This window comes from Haliaeetus albicilla, chromosome 17 (genome assembly GCF_947461875.1).
Source record: "Haliaeetus albicilla chromosome 17, bHalAlb1.1, whole genome shotgun sequence".
Lineage (NCBI taxonomy): Eukaryota > Metazoa > Chordata > Aves > Accipitriformes > Accipitridae > Haliaeetus > Haliaeetus albicilla.
Window position 1 is genome coordinate 1,544,887 of NC_091499.1, and position 16,365 is coordinate 1,561,251.

A 16,365-nucleotide genomic window follows, 5' to 3' on the forward strand; every position below is an offset into this window, starting at 1 on the left:
CTAAGGCTGCACCCAGCCTTCATTGCATTGTGGCGGTTTCTCCCCTCTTTGTTCAGTTTTAGCGTATGTGATAAAAAGACCTTTTGCAGCTCTTTTTAAGTTTCAGTGCAAAGTCTAGCTTAACAAGACTTCTGTCTGTGCTCAGTTTATTTCTATTCCTTCTAAACTCCTAAGACACAGTTCAATAAAGTAATTTTTCATATTTTTGTAATTTTTTACGTTGTGGGCTTATTGACCCTAGATTTCTACTCTGTCCTACGAAGGTGGGTGTTCTTCCCTATTTTGCTTGCTTACAGCGATGATCCAGAGTTTTCCCTTTCCACTCAGTAAAATTTCATTCTTTCTGTGCTTTCACAGCCTTCAGCTCTGTATTCTAATCAAAGTAACAAATCTGTGTACTTTCTCTCAATTTAGGCTTTCTCAATTTTTACTCAGACTCTCAATTTGGAGACAGCTAACTACAAAGAGTTGTGGAAGAGCCTCATTGAACGACTACAGGGAAAAGGCATTAGATGATTCTCAGCGTTGGCAGACGTAAATTGAGGTAGCTACAGAAAGCATCCCAGCCTTAGATACAGAACGGTGGGCTCCGAACTCGCCATCAGCATTCAAAGAAAGAGGTGTTAGGAGTTTTAATAAGCAGTTTCATGAAAATGTCACTGTACTCATTAAAAGAAACAGAATGGAAGAAATGGTTAAGAAAAGGACAGGAAGTAAACCAGAAAAATGACTAGCAGGACCGTATAAAGCAGTGGCGTTATCACACCCTGAACACTGCGGTCAGCTCTGGGCCCTCATTTTAAAGAGGATGCAGTGGAACTGAGAAGGGACAAAGAAAGGCAGCCTGGATGACTGAAAAAACAGCATGGCTGGTGCCCCCGTCAACTTGGACTATTCAGAAATAATTTTGGGAGGGTTATAATAAGGATTTATATAAAACCAGGAGAGGCGTGGAGAAGGTGAAAAGGGAAACATTCATAAAACAGGGAACAACTCTGAAACATCCGTTCTAACACAGAAGCTTGAGGCATTAATGTCATTAGCAATTGGCGCAGTTAAACAAACAAATGGAAGTACTTCTGCGCAAGCTATATACTTAAGCTCTGGAGCTCTTTGCCACAGGATGTTGTATATCAATGGACATGGACTCAAAAACCAATTAGAGAAGTGCACGAAAGAAAAGAAATCTATCAAGAGCTAACCCATATATCAGCCCTGGCTCATGAAGCCCCCATGTCTTGTGCTACTGCAAGTTAAGGAAGATTACCAAGGAAGTATCACACGTTTCATACGCTTGCCTACATATTTGCTATTGGCTATCGATTATCAGGGTTAGATGAAAACATGGATAAAACATAAACGTTCATCTACTGAAAATTTTGGAAATTAAGATTTTAAATAAGAGGTAAAGATGTAAGTGATATGAAGAAAAAGACAAGGTAGACTTTGATCTGACCTGAACACTGCTTAATATTTATTTTAAAAGGCACTTCATATGCACTGCTGAATCAGCTCAGAAACAGTGATTATTTTCTACATGCAGATTTTTCAGTCAGTACTTCTTGCTACATTGAGTGTTAGGGGAAAAGAATACCTTGGCTGTTCGCACACAGGAATTTCTGACCTAGAACAATCATTATAATCAGTGCTTGAGGAATAAAAGCCCTTCGTTTGATAGTATTAGTCAAAATGACCTATTTACTTAGCTTTATTAATTTCCCTTCATCCTGTCTCCTGTTACATAGCAAAGCACTTGGTAAATTTTAATTTGTTCCTCTTTTTGACCTGAGAAATGAATCACATTTTAGCACTTGGTCATATTTTTACAATCCAGAAAGTATTGTTTGTACACTCCTTTTATTTACAAAATGTACAAAGTAATGCTTCTCTAAGCAGAGTAAAAAATCAAACTACAGGAGAAATTAATTTCTCCAAAGGAGCTCTCAGTCAAATCTCTCTCTCAGCTTTTCTCCAGGTGAATTACCAAAACATCAGACACTACCTGGTATTTCCTAGCTTCTCTACTTTCAGCTTCTGCGATCCCTCTCTCCCTTTCTCTGGCTGACACTTTTATGAACCAAGATGCGGGGGATGCTCAGCTCAGACTTTCTTGGCTTGTGACTGGATTTTGGCCTGTGTTTGCAGGTGGGGAGGTGGCCACTTTCAGTGTTTCGCCTTCAAAGTATTTCACTTGTTTCTTACCGCAGCTTCTACGAATGATAGAAACTTTGACCAATGAATAAAAAATATGGTTCTTACCATCACTGCAGAGGATGCCAGATCTTCCGTATGGACAAAGGCAAACAGCATCTCGCCTGGACTTCGGAAAACACGTAGCACCATTTCCACATGGATTTTCATCACAAGTCGCGAACTGGCAGAGTTTTCCAGAGTAGAGTTTAGGGCATTCACAAAACCAATTTTCTGCATCACTGACAAATTTAAATTAAAAACAAAAAAATATGTATAAGTACCAAACTGCACTTAAAAAAACAGGATGGGTTTTACACTCACAGAAAATCAGTGACATTTGACTTATGGTTGTAATATACTTCTTTGTCTTTACTCTCTTAACTTTCTTTTTTTTTTTTGCTTGTGTATCTGGCATTAGAGATGCCAGAATGCTTTAGGGGTGACTTGAGCTGACAGGTTCTTTTGGGTTTAATTTTATATTTTAATTTATCTTTCCTTTCATGGTAAGATATGTGACTTTTCTAATGTCTCACTCGTTATTTGTGCTGCTACTTTCATAACATAGTTGAAATAACTGCTACAGAAAAACAGCTCTTCTACATCTTACAGTAGGATGGAAGGAAAAACTGAAATATGAATACTTACAGAAGTGATTATATTGAATTGAACCAGAATAAACAGGTAATATCTCTGCTTTCATATATCTTGTGCTCTCAGTCATAGAAAGAATATTAGAATAGGCAAGGGAAAAAATAAGTGTAATCAGTCTTGAGGCATGATAACAACAAATGTTTAGAAATGTGCATATTCTGTTTGTATGAATTATCTTTTTTTTAGTATACGAAGAGAGCACAATGGCAGATATGGTAGGAAAACCAAAATCAGATAGGAAAAGCAGGAGTGTAAGACATTCCCATCTCTCCCTTATTATAAATATAATTTCCTTAAAGGCCTTATTTGACCTTCCTCTTGTTTTATGACTGAAATTAGATGACAGCTAGATAGGTCAGTTCATGTGATTACCACACATCCTCAGTACTGAACAGAAACATGTCTGTCTTATACTTGATCAGGTCACATGTGCCTGTGGGTATGAATGCAGAATACATGATGTGAGCTGTATCAAACCACAGTCATTATGTTTTTCCAGATAACAGCATAATCATTAGGTTGTTCAGTGATAAAATGTCAAACACATATGATTTCTAAAAATCTGTTCACGGCTTATAATATCCATGCAATCAGGTTAGAGAAAATAATCTGGAGCTGAGAGAACTCCTGTATTTTTTAAAAGAGGGAAATAAGTAAGTCTTGTGACAGTCTTTGTGCATAGCAGTTGATTAGTGTGTTTCTAAACTGACCACCCACAGTTCTGGGGAGCGAGAACTCGGCTGGAGAGTCTACCAGAATGAATCTCATGAATAATGCCTCCAGACACCTTTGCAAAAGAAAATTGCTATCAGCTGCAATAATAAATTTCTGTGTGTAGCCTATTCTATTTATAGATCTGCTGCAGACACCGGGAGAGGAATGTAAATGAGACACTGGATTGCTTTCGTTTGTGCAGCAGCCAGAAGCCTGCTTTCAACGGTTTTAATACCAGCATTACACAGTTCAGCTAATTAAAAAAGCAACAATAAACTGAATCCTTCCTGGAAATCTACAATTGATGGTGATGATCTCTAAAACTAGTTATCAAATGTATTTCTGTTTGTTTATAGAAGAGAAGATAGATCATCACTACTGACTGCAAAATGCAGGGACTTCAGTCTTCACCTTTAAAAAAACAATTTTCATACATTCTTCTACTGAGCTGTATAGGTCAACATCAGCCATTTCTTTTTATAGTCTTACTTTTGCTATTGTGGAGAAGATTAAAAATAACAGGTCTCATAACACATTGTGAGGAGTTTATTGTTATCAAAATGAGCAATGTTCTAACATTTCACTATTGATGCCATAACATCCTAGTAACAGAGTGATTCCCAATGAGGCAAAGAAAACAGTTTTTAAAAAGTTCTACAAAATAATACAAAGCTTGAAAATATAACAGCTATCCACACAGAAAATATCACAGCCAATTCACAAGTAGTGAATTTCAGTACACTGAAATACAAAGTCCCAAATGACTTATTATTCTCTCTCAAAGCAGTCTGTCACTATATTTGGTTAAGAAGAGGACAAAGTCTCCAATATTCTGCTGAATTAGTCTCAGCTGCAAGAAACACATAAATGCTTGAATAACCAGGGACTTCTCGCCTCCCAAGTAGATTTCACAATTTCATGATATCCTGCTATCCTTTGTAAATGCAAGAAGCAACTGAAAGGGGACACCAAATTAGAATGGTAGCATCTTTTGCCTACTCTGTACACCTGTGAATTGCTCCAGGAAAAAGTAATTGGATAATTATATACACGAGGTGAAGAAAGTGAATAGTGCGTGAAAGAAACAAGGAAATATCAGAATTTTGAGGCTGCAAAATCAGAAACAAATTTGGAGTGTTTTGCTGAAATGTATCATATGTCTGTACTAGTGTTTGAGTTCAGATCCAAAGCATGGTTTTGAAGCAAACCTCCTTGTTGTCCCCCTTGGTTCACATTGTGGAGTGGTCTCAAGAGTACATGAACTCAATTTCTTTCAGATGAACCTGCACCAGATGATTGTCTCACACTTCAGTACTCCAGCTACTAATGGGCATTCAGTCCAGGCGGCCAGACCAGGTCTAGTGTGAGTTAAAACTCCCTGAAACATGAATAACGGGGATGTTGGGTCCTCAGCACCAACTGATGTAAATCTACTCCTATTGAGCTACATTATCTGCTAATACGGATGCAGATTTTTAAGCCATCAAAAGAAAATCAGGCAGCCATCGTGTATATCATATATCAAAAAAGGCTCCAGATTTTAAACTGGAGTACTGATGAACTCCAGAAATAGACAGAGAAAAAACCTTAACCATCCAGAATCACTGGAAGGAAAAATGTCACAACCAGTGAGAGAAAATGGGAGAAGAGACAGAAATAGTGTAGAAAAGGAGTGGAAAAGACAAGAACAATACTCCTAGACCATCATCATCTCACGTCACCAGCCTCCTCCTCTGAAATGGTAAGGGACACTCTCTTCCTTACCATTTCCCATGTCAAAATATTCCTTTGATCTTTGGTCTAGACATTAGACTGGAAAGAAAATCATCAAGAAGCATCTGCATGGTATGACATGATATTGGTAATTCAATAATGTAAATTCTTCTCCTTGAATCAGTACTACATCAAGGACCTGATTTAATAAAATCAAAGTTTTGTATAAGATTGACACCTTTGGGATGCCAACACAGGTTTTGATAACTTATTTTTTTTAAAATATTGCACAATGCAGCAGAGACTGGATTATAATACATTGATAATACAGTCACAGCTGTATTTAACCACAGTTTTTGACTTTTAAACTAATTCTGGTTTTAAAAGAAAAGATTACAATCCCTCTGTACAATGCATCATAGACATCATTTGTACTCTAGCGATACCGTGCTGTAGTTCTCCAAGGCAGTGTATAATTTTCTATATGCCTGTGCTTTTTCCATCTCTAAAGGGGGAGTGCTATGCTCTGTGATTCCCACTGGAAGCACTGTACATGCCATTTGTGTAGTCGTGTGTGAGAGGGCTTCCCTGAAAGGAGGTGCGCTCAACACCCTTTAATCATGGCAGTGCTAAGCTGAGGATGTCAAAAACTACGTGTCGCAGTGGGTTCAATATTTAACAACAAAAGTTTTTTTAGTGCTCTCACTATATTATCTGGGACAAAGCTATGGAAGTTGGAGGGAACAGCTTCCCAAGCTTCTTCAGTTAATAAATTGAAGATGTAATATAGTTTATTTTAAAGTTGTTACTATTATTTATTCCTAGTGCCATTTTGTTTTAAATTACTGGAAACTGAAAGGAGCATCATACTTAATCAGTTTAAACTTTAAGTTGAATTACTCTTCATGCAAAGATTTGTTAAATCTCTTTCTAAAAAATACCAGGATAATGTAAAGGTGATTAGGATCTTCCTTTGAAAGCTTTGTGTAATAGCCAAATCTACAGAAACTCACTGCAGCCAGAAGGATAACCTTATCTCATCAATAATCTTAAAAATATCAAAGGACAATATATAAAGAAGGCATTTCTTCCTTGTGCACAGCAGGCATTTCCCTAGTATATAATATATCTGCCAATCTTTCCCTGTATTATACAGCTCCCCAAAATCAATTCAGCTTTCCTGCTGCTTTAGTACTTTCACCCAGGTTTCCCCAATTACAGCATCTTCTCTAGATCTGAGTGCTTTTGTTAGCTTTACTGTTTTGAATACTTTTTTCCCCCTATCAGGAATTATTATTCTGCAAGCTCTGGTGATTCAATTTAAATTTTCTTTCCTTTCACTGAAAGCACTTTCATGTTGGGTTTGCGTGGCCAGGTGTTGGTAGCGGGGAGGGCTACAGGGGTGGCTTCTGTGAGAAGCTGCTGGAAGCTTCTTCCCCCACGTCCGACACAGCCGATGCCAGCCGGCTCCAGGACGGACCTCCTGCTGCCTAAAGCGGAGCCCATCAGTGACGGTGGCAGCGCTTCTGGGAGAACAGAGTTAAGAGGAAAAAGTTGCTGCACAACAGCAACTGCAGCCGGAGAGAGGAGTGAGAAGCCGTGAGAGCCCCAGCCCTGCAGACCCCCAGGTCGGTGCAGAAGGAGGGGAGGGCTCTTTTCCAACAATCCTACAAACGCCACAAGAGATAAATTCTGAATGAAGGAACTTCATGGAGGAGAAGCTGAATTGAACATTTCTTAGAGGGTCCGTGTTTCCACATTATAACTGCACCCTATTTTTCTCAATGATTGCCAGAAGAAAATTTGTACCTTGCTTGTTCATTTCCTAATGGAAACACAAAACTGGGTGCACAGGCCTGCACTCTGCTTTTCCTCTGGGCAGCTAACAGAGCCACAAGAAGTTTGAACTGGGGCAGAGCGGGTATTATGATAATGCTTTTCCATAGAAGGGGATGACTATGAGCCATACTTTTACAATAATATTTTAACATTAATGAGAAAGTCGTATTTCTCCACTTAGCCTATTCAAAGCTTGCACATAGTTTCTAATTTTTTAATTGTATTTGTTGTCTATCCATGGGCCTTGGGAGATTGCTGTTTTTTTCTGATTCTTTAAGCTGACACAGGAGAAGATAATATTCCTCCCTACAAATCATACCTCGAAGCAGTAAGCATTCGTGGACAGATATTCTCTGTCTTTGCACAGTGGCTACTGAAATGTAGCCCCGTGTTGCTTCTGCCTATGTGTTACAGCAAATATGATAAAATAATAACATAAACTAATATATATTAAAAAAATGTACTTTTCTTGTTCCGTGTCGCAGTGTAATTAATATATTAAAAATGCACCACTAACCTGATCAGTAAAGATGGCAGTGCAGGACACTGCCTGGACTTTTACACATTCTTTGAAAGAGTATAACTTGAGATATAACTAAAAGTCATTTGCCTATAGAAAATATTTTCTCAAGATCCTGGTCAAATGAAGTTAATGACTATATATACAGCATAGGAGGTTGTAGCCTCTCAAACATCAAATCCTAGGAATATTGTGGGCTGAGTTCATTTCTAGTAACACCTCAATCTAAACCTATTATGAAGCTTGAGGTGAATTATGAATGACACAAGCAATTGCACTTACCATATTTTCTACAAATTTAGTGCTTACGAAAGATGGTAGATTAGCCAAAATTCTCTGGTTGGCATGAACTAGATAATGTAAGTTTCCTTACCAATGACCACGGTAATTTCTCTGCCTCAGAGGGTAATTCACACCTCTGTGCCTTTTCAATCTGTGGTTTCTTTGACTGACAAGAGCTTTAACTCTAATATAGATAACTCCTAGAGGATTCAGATAAGAGTCTGGGAAGTTCCCAAAGAGCTTTGTACAGCCCTCAGACTAGAAGATTGTCAGTCGCATGATGTAACTGAATTAGTAGGTCATGTTTGAAGAACACTGATTTTCAGGAATCACCTCACATATACTGGGAGATAAATATCTAGAGCTAATTCTTACTACAGCCCAACAGTGGTGGTTCACCACTGGAGATATATCTAATTACACTGTAAGCATGGAATGTGTGGTGCTGAAATCCAGGAAAAAAAAATTTAAAATCTAAGCACCCTAGATCTTTGTGGTTCTTTGAACAAGAACAGTAAAACTGGCCTCCATCAGGCATTGCACTCTCATATTGAATGTAGTATAAAGACTCCCACAACAACAAAATACCATTTTTTGGACTTCCAAAACAAAATGCCTCTTAAAGCTTCTGGGTGTCTACTCTCTGTCTGCCTCTTTCTTCCCGTCCCTTTGAGATTCACTCACTTCCCCACTGCAGTCCAGGTATCTTCCTCCACTGTCAGGAATAAGAGAGGAGAAGAAAACCACAGCACTGTCTTCTTGTGCATCCTTTCTTTGGGGTGCCACCAGCTCTCAGAAAGAGTAAGAAATCCCTGCAGCACAGGATTTCTGTTTATACATTAACTGAACTGTAGGAGGTTAAGGAAAACTTCATAGATTCCCTTTGCCCATGGCTCTATCTGAATATCTACAATTTATTGAGACTAAGCTATTTCTTTAAATGACATCAAAGGTAGGTCACAAAAACTGAAAACAAAAAGCAGTTAGGAACGTAAGCGCATTTGAAGGACCAAATCTTGACCTGTCTACCACAGTTGTCTCCTACTACAAATTAAAGATAACGTACAGGAGACCTTTTGCAAAGACTAATTGCACAACTATTGGAACATGAGAAGGGCAAGAGAAGTGCTGAGTACTAGAACTACTGACAACGTTGACTGAAGTCAAGGGTTAGCAATCACTGTGTGCTTTCAATTTTTTTTACAATATAGTCTTTATCGATAGCTTGCGTTGTTCTGTCTTGTAGGTTGACCTTTTACTTTGATTGCTGCCTCAGCTCTGAATTTCACACATTCCTGGTTGACGGCTATGACTTATGAAGGATATAAGGTGCCCTAAAAACTGTGAAATCAAATGCTATAAATCTGAGTGTTGGCATTTTTCAAACGTGCAAGAACTGTAACTGTTAGAGTTGTTCCATTGTTGAGAACTAGCATAGTGGGGTGACACACCAGGCTAAACTAATGCAAAATGCATCCGAAAAGGTCTGTTTTGCAGCTGATGTTTTAATTGGTTCAAAAGGCTGTTTGTATATCATTTTCTCAAGCAGACCTAGCTTGAAATGCTATGACATTAGTCTCTCTCTAGCTTGTACTCAAGAGGTCAAATAAGCCAGGTAGTCTGACTTATTTGCGGCAAAAGGTAAATTACTATCTTTAGTACTATTTACTTTTAAAAAGTAAATGACAGGAGAATTTATGTTAGAGGAAAACCACTAGAGGATGCATCACAGCATCATTAGCATTACTGTTATTTGCTTCCAGACTTCCTTCAGAGAAATGAGTCAGTTCCTCTTCCTTAATACCATAATGCTGATCCATTTGTTTGTATTTATGCAGAATAACAGGAAGTTATTCTGTCAGTCTGGCTCTACAGGCTATCTTATCTTGCAAACTTCAGGGGAATGGAAATAAGCCGTTCTTTTAAATAAGACACTTGAACTTACAAATGAATGACTAAAGTAACCCAAATTCAGACTGGAAATACATATGTAATCATTTACATTTAATCATAGCAGTGTTTAGAGTAGTTTTGTGGAAAAAGCAGACATATGATTTTACATAGTTTTCTGGATATAGGGTGTCTATAACTAAGGTTTAGCAAGACGGTGTCTGTGACAATATTAACCTTTGAATGCAAATGAGCTTCTTCACATGTTTTATTTTCCAGTGTGCATCAGTATGAAGTCTACCCATGCAAAATGAAAGTACTGGAACAATTGCTAATAACAATCTGATATTACACTCATTCTAATGTCTGAATATTTTAGATAGGACTGTTCACTGCTGGGCGGAATGAGGGGTGCTTCAGTCTCTAACACACGCTGTACTCTTCCGACAGAAAGGCTTCTACCCCCCTGATTCAGTAGCAAGGATGGTGATTTGAAAGGTCTATTGGTATTTTTGCCATAAAGGTTCGAGGCTATGTCTACACAGTAGAATGAGGAGGTCAGGGAAGTAGAATCAGACATATCTGACTTAGCTTTAATCTAATTAGCACTGTTACCCCCTGCAGGGAAAACATGGTGGGATGTTTCATCCCAACTGCTAATCTTTCAAGGAAAGCAGGGCTTTTATTCAGTTTACTAGCATGTATTGATGGTACTACTCATTCTATCTTCATGAAAACTACCTTATTTGTGCCTTTTCTACGACCATTATCTCTATTCTGCTTTATAGGCAGGCTCTCTGTGTATCCATAGAAACAAGCACAGAATGAACTGCGATGCCTTGTGGTCACACGTTTGTTTTGAAGTTACCACATAATGGAAGTGAGACTGCCTTAAAAAAAAAGGATGGAAAAAGTAAGACAGAGGGCTAATACAGCCAGAGGAAAGAATACGTTTTAACCCCTCCTGTTTACTTCCTTCAGTCAACTTGTAACAAACCTAGTTACCAAATCTGTATCGGCTGCAATATTAATGCAGAAATTTCTTCCTTTGATATCAATACTTCTGTAAAAGAAATGCACATTAGAGCTAGTAAGCATGACTGACTATTCCAACAGCTCAGTTAATAGACTGGGGAAGAAAGTTAAACATCCTGCTTGTGGGTATACAGTGATTTGGTAATGACAGTAGGTGCTTGGAGTTTTCCCAGGCTTCTAGGTTCAGTGGGCCAAATCAGGGCAGCTCTACTGAAATCTGTGGTGCTCTTGAAAAGTCACAGCTTTTCACATACTGTAACACAAATAGACATAATCAGAATCAGAAATTTAATTTTGGGGTGCTCAGATGGAAGAAGGAAAACTGGAATCCCATCCTCTACTTTTTGACTGCTTATGCTTTAATATTAGAAATTTATTGACAACAAGAAAAAGTAACCCTGGAGTACCAACTAGAACCTCAGTTCTTCCAATTTCTGTTATATGTCTGATCAAAGGTAGGGGCAGGTGCCCTACGGATTGTTCCTGGTCCAGAGCAACAGACTCTTTCACTCTTGCATTGCTGACTGCAAAGTTCTTTACTTCTGAAAGAGGAGGTGAAAAATGCTCCCAGGAAGCTTCTGAGAGACTTGGGTACTCAAAGACTAACCTAGAACAGGGCCTGGAGTCCAAAAGTTATTTGAGACCTGTACCATAAATTACACTAGAATCACGAGAACTTGATAGAATCTGAGGTTATGTAGCATTTTTATTTTACAGGTGTAAAAATTAAAAATACGAATGTCATCTGTGCTAGCCAAATGAATTATACAACTATTTAGTCAAAGGAGAAGAATTTCTTTGTTAACTGATTCCATTTTCTGATGTGCTTTGTAAAGCCTTTTTAAGAGATTCAGGACTGGAAGGCAGTTCCCTGGAGTTGAGGTTCCCCAACAACTAAATAGCTTTCACATCAAAGAATATGTTTCTCTTGAAATTCCTACCTGTGACTGAATTTCCAACACAATAGCTTTTAATGTGTTGAAGAGTCAGACCATGGTGTGAATGTTCAGCTTGTGTCTGAACCAGATGACTGGTTTCGTGAGGATCATAATCTTCAGCACAGTGGCAGATGCTTTAATGAAGACAAAGATCTCCATGAAACCACTTAGCAACTACAGAAGCTGGTAAAACAGCTGAATTCTCTGATGCACGTGCTTCTCCTTATTGCAAAAAAGAAAAAAAGAAAAAAAGGAAAAAAAAAAAGGAGTTTCTGTCTTGCTTTACTCAAGGTCATGTAATCGTGAAAAGTTAAGAGGCTGTTGTGTGACAAATCAGGATGTTATACAAATCAAATGCCTCCAAAATAATAAAAAAAATTATTGAATTTGTATGCAGTCGGTAGTAACTTTTTTTGTGTGTTGGATATTGAAGAAAAGGGTGCAAGAAGGCGGGAAGTCCTACCGCTAGCTATGATTGAATTGTATTCTCTGCAGGACGTAACCTCTGTACTAAATTGACATGCATTCAGGGGTGGAAAAGTAGCAAACGATATAGTGTCATCAAAAACAGGCATAGTTTTCCATTTGCTTTCATTCTAATTTTTTAAATTTGATTTATGAAATCCTGACTTTTTTAACAGTCACTTAGAACTTTTTATATGTGATCTATGTAAACATGGAATATCATAATCAATGACATAAACTGTCAGGTCAGTTTGACATTGCATCACCTATGAGATAAGGGCTTTAGCAGATCTTTAACTGCAACTGATATAAAACACAGTTGATCATAAACATTTATTAACCATTAACCGTACTGAACTATTTAAAATGTAAAATCAACAATTAGAGTTAATTAGTATCTTCTATTATATGATCAGCAAAGTCCTTCAAAATCTCACTTTCCTTTGTACCTACACTACCATTTCTCTTTTTAAAGGCGTCAAAGAGATGAGTAACTGAACTGTTTTAAAATATGTTAATATTCATAATCTTTTGATCTGTCAAACAGAAATAAAATTCATGTCACAGTGCTATTTGAGAGAAGGGGGCCTCTGGTAGAGGTTCCTGCTAATACAACTGAACATGGAATATCTTCACTAGGATTTAATCTGCATTGTGACTGTAGAGAAAGCAGAGTAAGAGCGGTTTGTGTTGCAGTTGTAAGAAGCTGGCTCGAGTCCTCCAAGATTTTGCAGTGCACAAAATCTTTTCTGGCAGAAATTTCTGTAACTCGGATGGCTACCCATAGATATATTTTCTGCGTGTAATATAATTCTATGTCTTCTAGTATAATCTAAACCAGTATTTATGCCAAGGTACCATTTATGTGTTTCCTGTGTTCCAGCAATTGGATTTAGGCTAGACTGGAAACTGCAGTACTGGAAGAATGGAGAGATTCATTGCCAGGGTGTTTCTATGGTAAGCTTTTCCACTGCTGTAATTGTTCAACTCCATAGGTGGGAGCTATGGCAGCATCACTTGTGCAGAGAGACTACCATGCAGCTTCTGATGTTTTAAGGTAGGTTACATTTTTTAGTGCTAAAAGCAGTCCTATACAGCACAATACTTATACATGGCATTAATTAGACTGTTACTGTTAAAGACTAACTCATGCACAAGGAGAAAAGCTGTAATAAATGCTAAAAATAGAAAAAAAAATTATATTATGGAGTGACTTAGTAAACAAAGACAATTTGAAGCTGTACAAGTAAAAGTTATAAGTAGAAGACACATAAAAAATGGTTGACGTGGCTTTAAAAAAGTCTACAGTACATGCGACTGTCACTAAATTTTGGTATATTTGTCCATGTATTTGTCCATGTTATCTAAGGGTCACCTTTATCTCCAAAGCGGCACAGTTATGCCCCAAACATGCAAGCTAATCTATTTTACATGGGACTCCATGAATCTCAAATTCTAGGGAAGACAAGAAAAACATAGCTTTTGTGGAGCCCCTTTAGCACTCTATTTGTTATTTATCAAATATCTTTTTGTACACATAGCTAAGCTGTGCTGCTGATGTGATAGAATAAGATGCAAGGAGCACTAGAACTCTGAATTCATCTAAGAATCACCAGCATAAATCACACAGGATCACAAACCGTACATTAATCGCTCCTTCCTCCTACGTCACCACCTGCCAGGGGACGGCTGGTAATGTGCCCTCTCTCAGTCTTAAACACTTGCAGGCAGTGCCTGAAATAGTATTATGTCCTACTTTATGAAGGTTAAGTATCCTGAAGAAAAGGCATCGTCCTCCTACTACCCAAGCTATTAAAAAGCCTCGTCCCCCATTCATCATCATTCCAACGCAAGCACTGCTCTGTACTCAGGGCAGAGCTCAACCTGCGGCACGCTGCCACCACCTCTCATACTGCGATAGCAGAGGTTTTCCAAACGCACGCCAGAGACCCTGCGAGAAAGCCCCAAAACACACTTTATTGCAGCCAGTCTGATGACAAGAAAAAAAATTCCCTTCCCACCGTCCCAGAAGAATGTTCACAGTGGCTCGCAGGACTCAGGGCTGTGCTCTGACCTGTGAATGAAAACCAGTGATCCCCCAGCAGAAGAATTGTGGCTGATGAGGCAATATCATACGCTTTCTTTTCTGAGATATGAAAAAGGACTGGTGATCTAGCTGACTCATTTTTGATGCCTCTTACTAACTCATGGGAGAAACTCAGAACTGTTCCTTCCTCCAGGCAGACAAAGCCGTATTCCCTTTTATCTCACGTGACGTGCATTCTCCAAGTGGAAAGTTTTTGCTTCTAAGCCCTGACCTGTGGCCAACACACCGACCCCAGGCTATGCCTCCTCACCTGAAACAGTACGGGGTAGCAGAGACACATGCCATTTTTTTCTTTTGCTACTCTGGTAATGTTTCCAAAATTAAGAATTTTGAAATATTACAAAGTGGCAAAGAGAAAAAAGGTGAAAAGTGAAAAGCTTAGTTAATACACTCCATCACATTCAGCAGCAAAATAAAAGATCCTTTTTTCCCCCAGAAAATGCTTTCAGTTAAAAATGCTGATATTTTTAAAGCTAACTTTTACTATTATTATCCTGTTATTATCACCATGACACTTCTAATACTGCAAACACCTGACACTGATGAGATGGTCTGCCTTGTGACAGATATTAGAAAAAAAACTTTAGTTTTATTTTCTTCTGAGTTGAATTTTATGCAGGTTTGAAACATATGAGGTTTTTGTTGGGTACTAACATTTGCTAGAGACTAGCTAGGTCCCTCATGCATTAGATTTAGGTCAAAGTTTGTACTTCATTTATTCATAGCCTCTCGTTCCCACCAAAGCAGCCAATTGCTGCTGAAGAGACAAACAGTGAGGACATTCTCCCTCTAAAACCTACACAAGACATAAGGCAGGTGAATGTGGACATTATTTATGATTTACACATTGACCCATTACTGAAATGTAATCTACTGGATATTTCATAGTTCACTACTGCTGCAACAGATCAGAGTGTCAGGCTCTCGACATTTATTCCAGATAGCTGTAGTGGGTCTGGCTGGGAAAGAGTTACTTTTCTTCACAGCAGCCCGTATGGTGCTGTGTTTTGGATTTGTGACCGAAGCAGTGTTAACACATCAATATTTTAGCTATTACTGAACAGTGCTTGCACAGCACCAAGTTCTTCTCCATTTCTCGCTCTGGGCAGGCTGGGAGCGTGCAGAAAGTTAGGAGGGGAGACAAGTCAGGAGAGCGGACCTGAACCAGCCAAAGGGATATCCCAAACCGGCCGAGATAGATCGTGCTCCGCAATGAGAACTGGGAGGTTGTCCTTCCAAAGTAGCTCTTGTGTGGAGACTGGCTGGCATTGGTCTGCGGGGAGTAAATCATTGCTTTTGCATCATTTGGGTTTTTTCTTTCTTTTTCTTCACTTATTAAACTGTCTTTATCTCAGCCTACCAGTTTTCCTGCTTTTGCCCTTCCAGTTGCCCCCCATCCTCCTGCGGATGAGTGAGCGAGCGACTGCGGGGGGTTTACCTGCTGGCCAGGGTCAACCCAGCCCAGTGAGGGACCGACAAATTCCAAACGGGCCTGGGAGCTACTGCAGCAGGAACCGCAGTACAGGCACTCTGGAGGAGTTTGCATTTGGTGGTGTGCTATTCAAGGATGAATGATATGGCCCGAAGACTGGAAAATCTGGACTTTGCAAGGGACATTAACTTCCTGCAATTCTTCTGCATTTTGATAACAACAAACATTTCTCAGAGTGAGTTCACTAGCAGGTCAGGATTTGCGTGACAACCAGGCTGCAACACATTTAATCAAGAGATAGAGAGCAGAAATCCTGCATATCCTTAAAGGCTTTCATACTTCATTTTTGACTCTGTTCCTGCTGGCCCACAGACCACAGCAGGCTCCTTGCCCAGGTTCTGTGATGGCAAATACAGAAATCCCATTCTCCTGGAGTACGTACAAATCCCAGTACCGTGCCCACAGAGCTATGAATATGTCCTTGGAGTTGACACTAAGGGAGGCTGAGAAGCACACTGAAATATGCAGAGACTTTTTGGTCTGGCCTAATGCAGTCCTTGAAATATAGGAACAAAGAGGACTGCAG

At 38.9% G+C, this 16,365-nt stretch overlaps 1 protein-coding gene across 1 annotated transcript in view; it reads right to left on the reverse strand.

The window, feature by feature from the left end:
- The window catches only part of EYS (eyes shut homolog), a 938,397-nt gene that overhangs the window by 52,454 nt on the left and 869,578 nt on the right, over positions 1 to 16,365 (reverse strand). Inside the window, exon 42 of the mRNA XM_069804576.1 lies at positions 2,260 to 2,432. Coding sequence (XP_069660677.1) covers positions 2,260 to 2,432 — 173 coding nt within the window. The remainder of the gene's footprint in view (positions 1 to 2,259; positions 2,433 to 16,365) is intronic.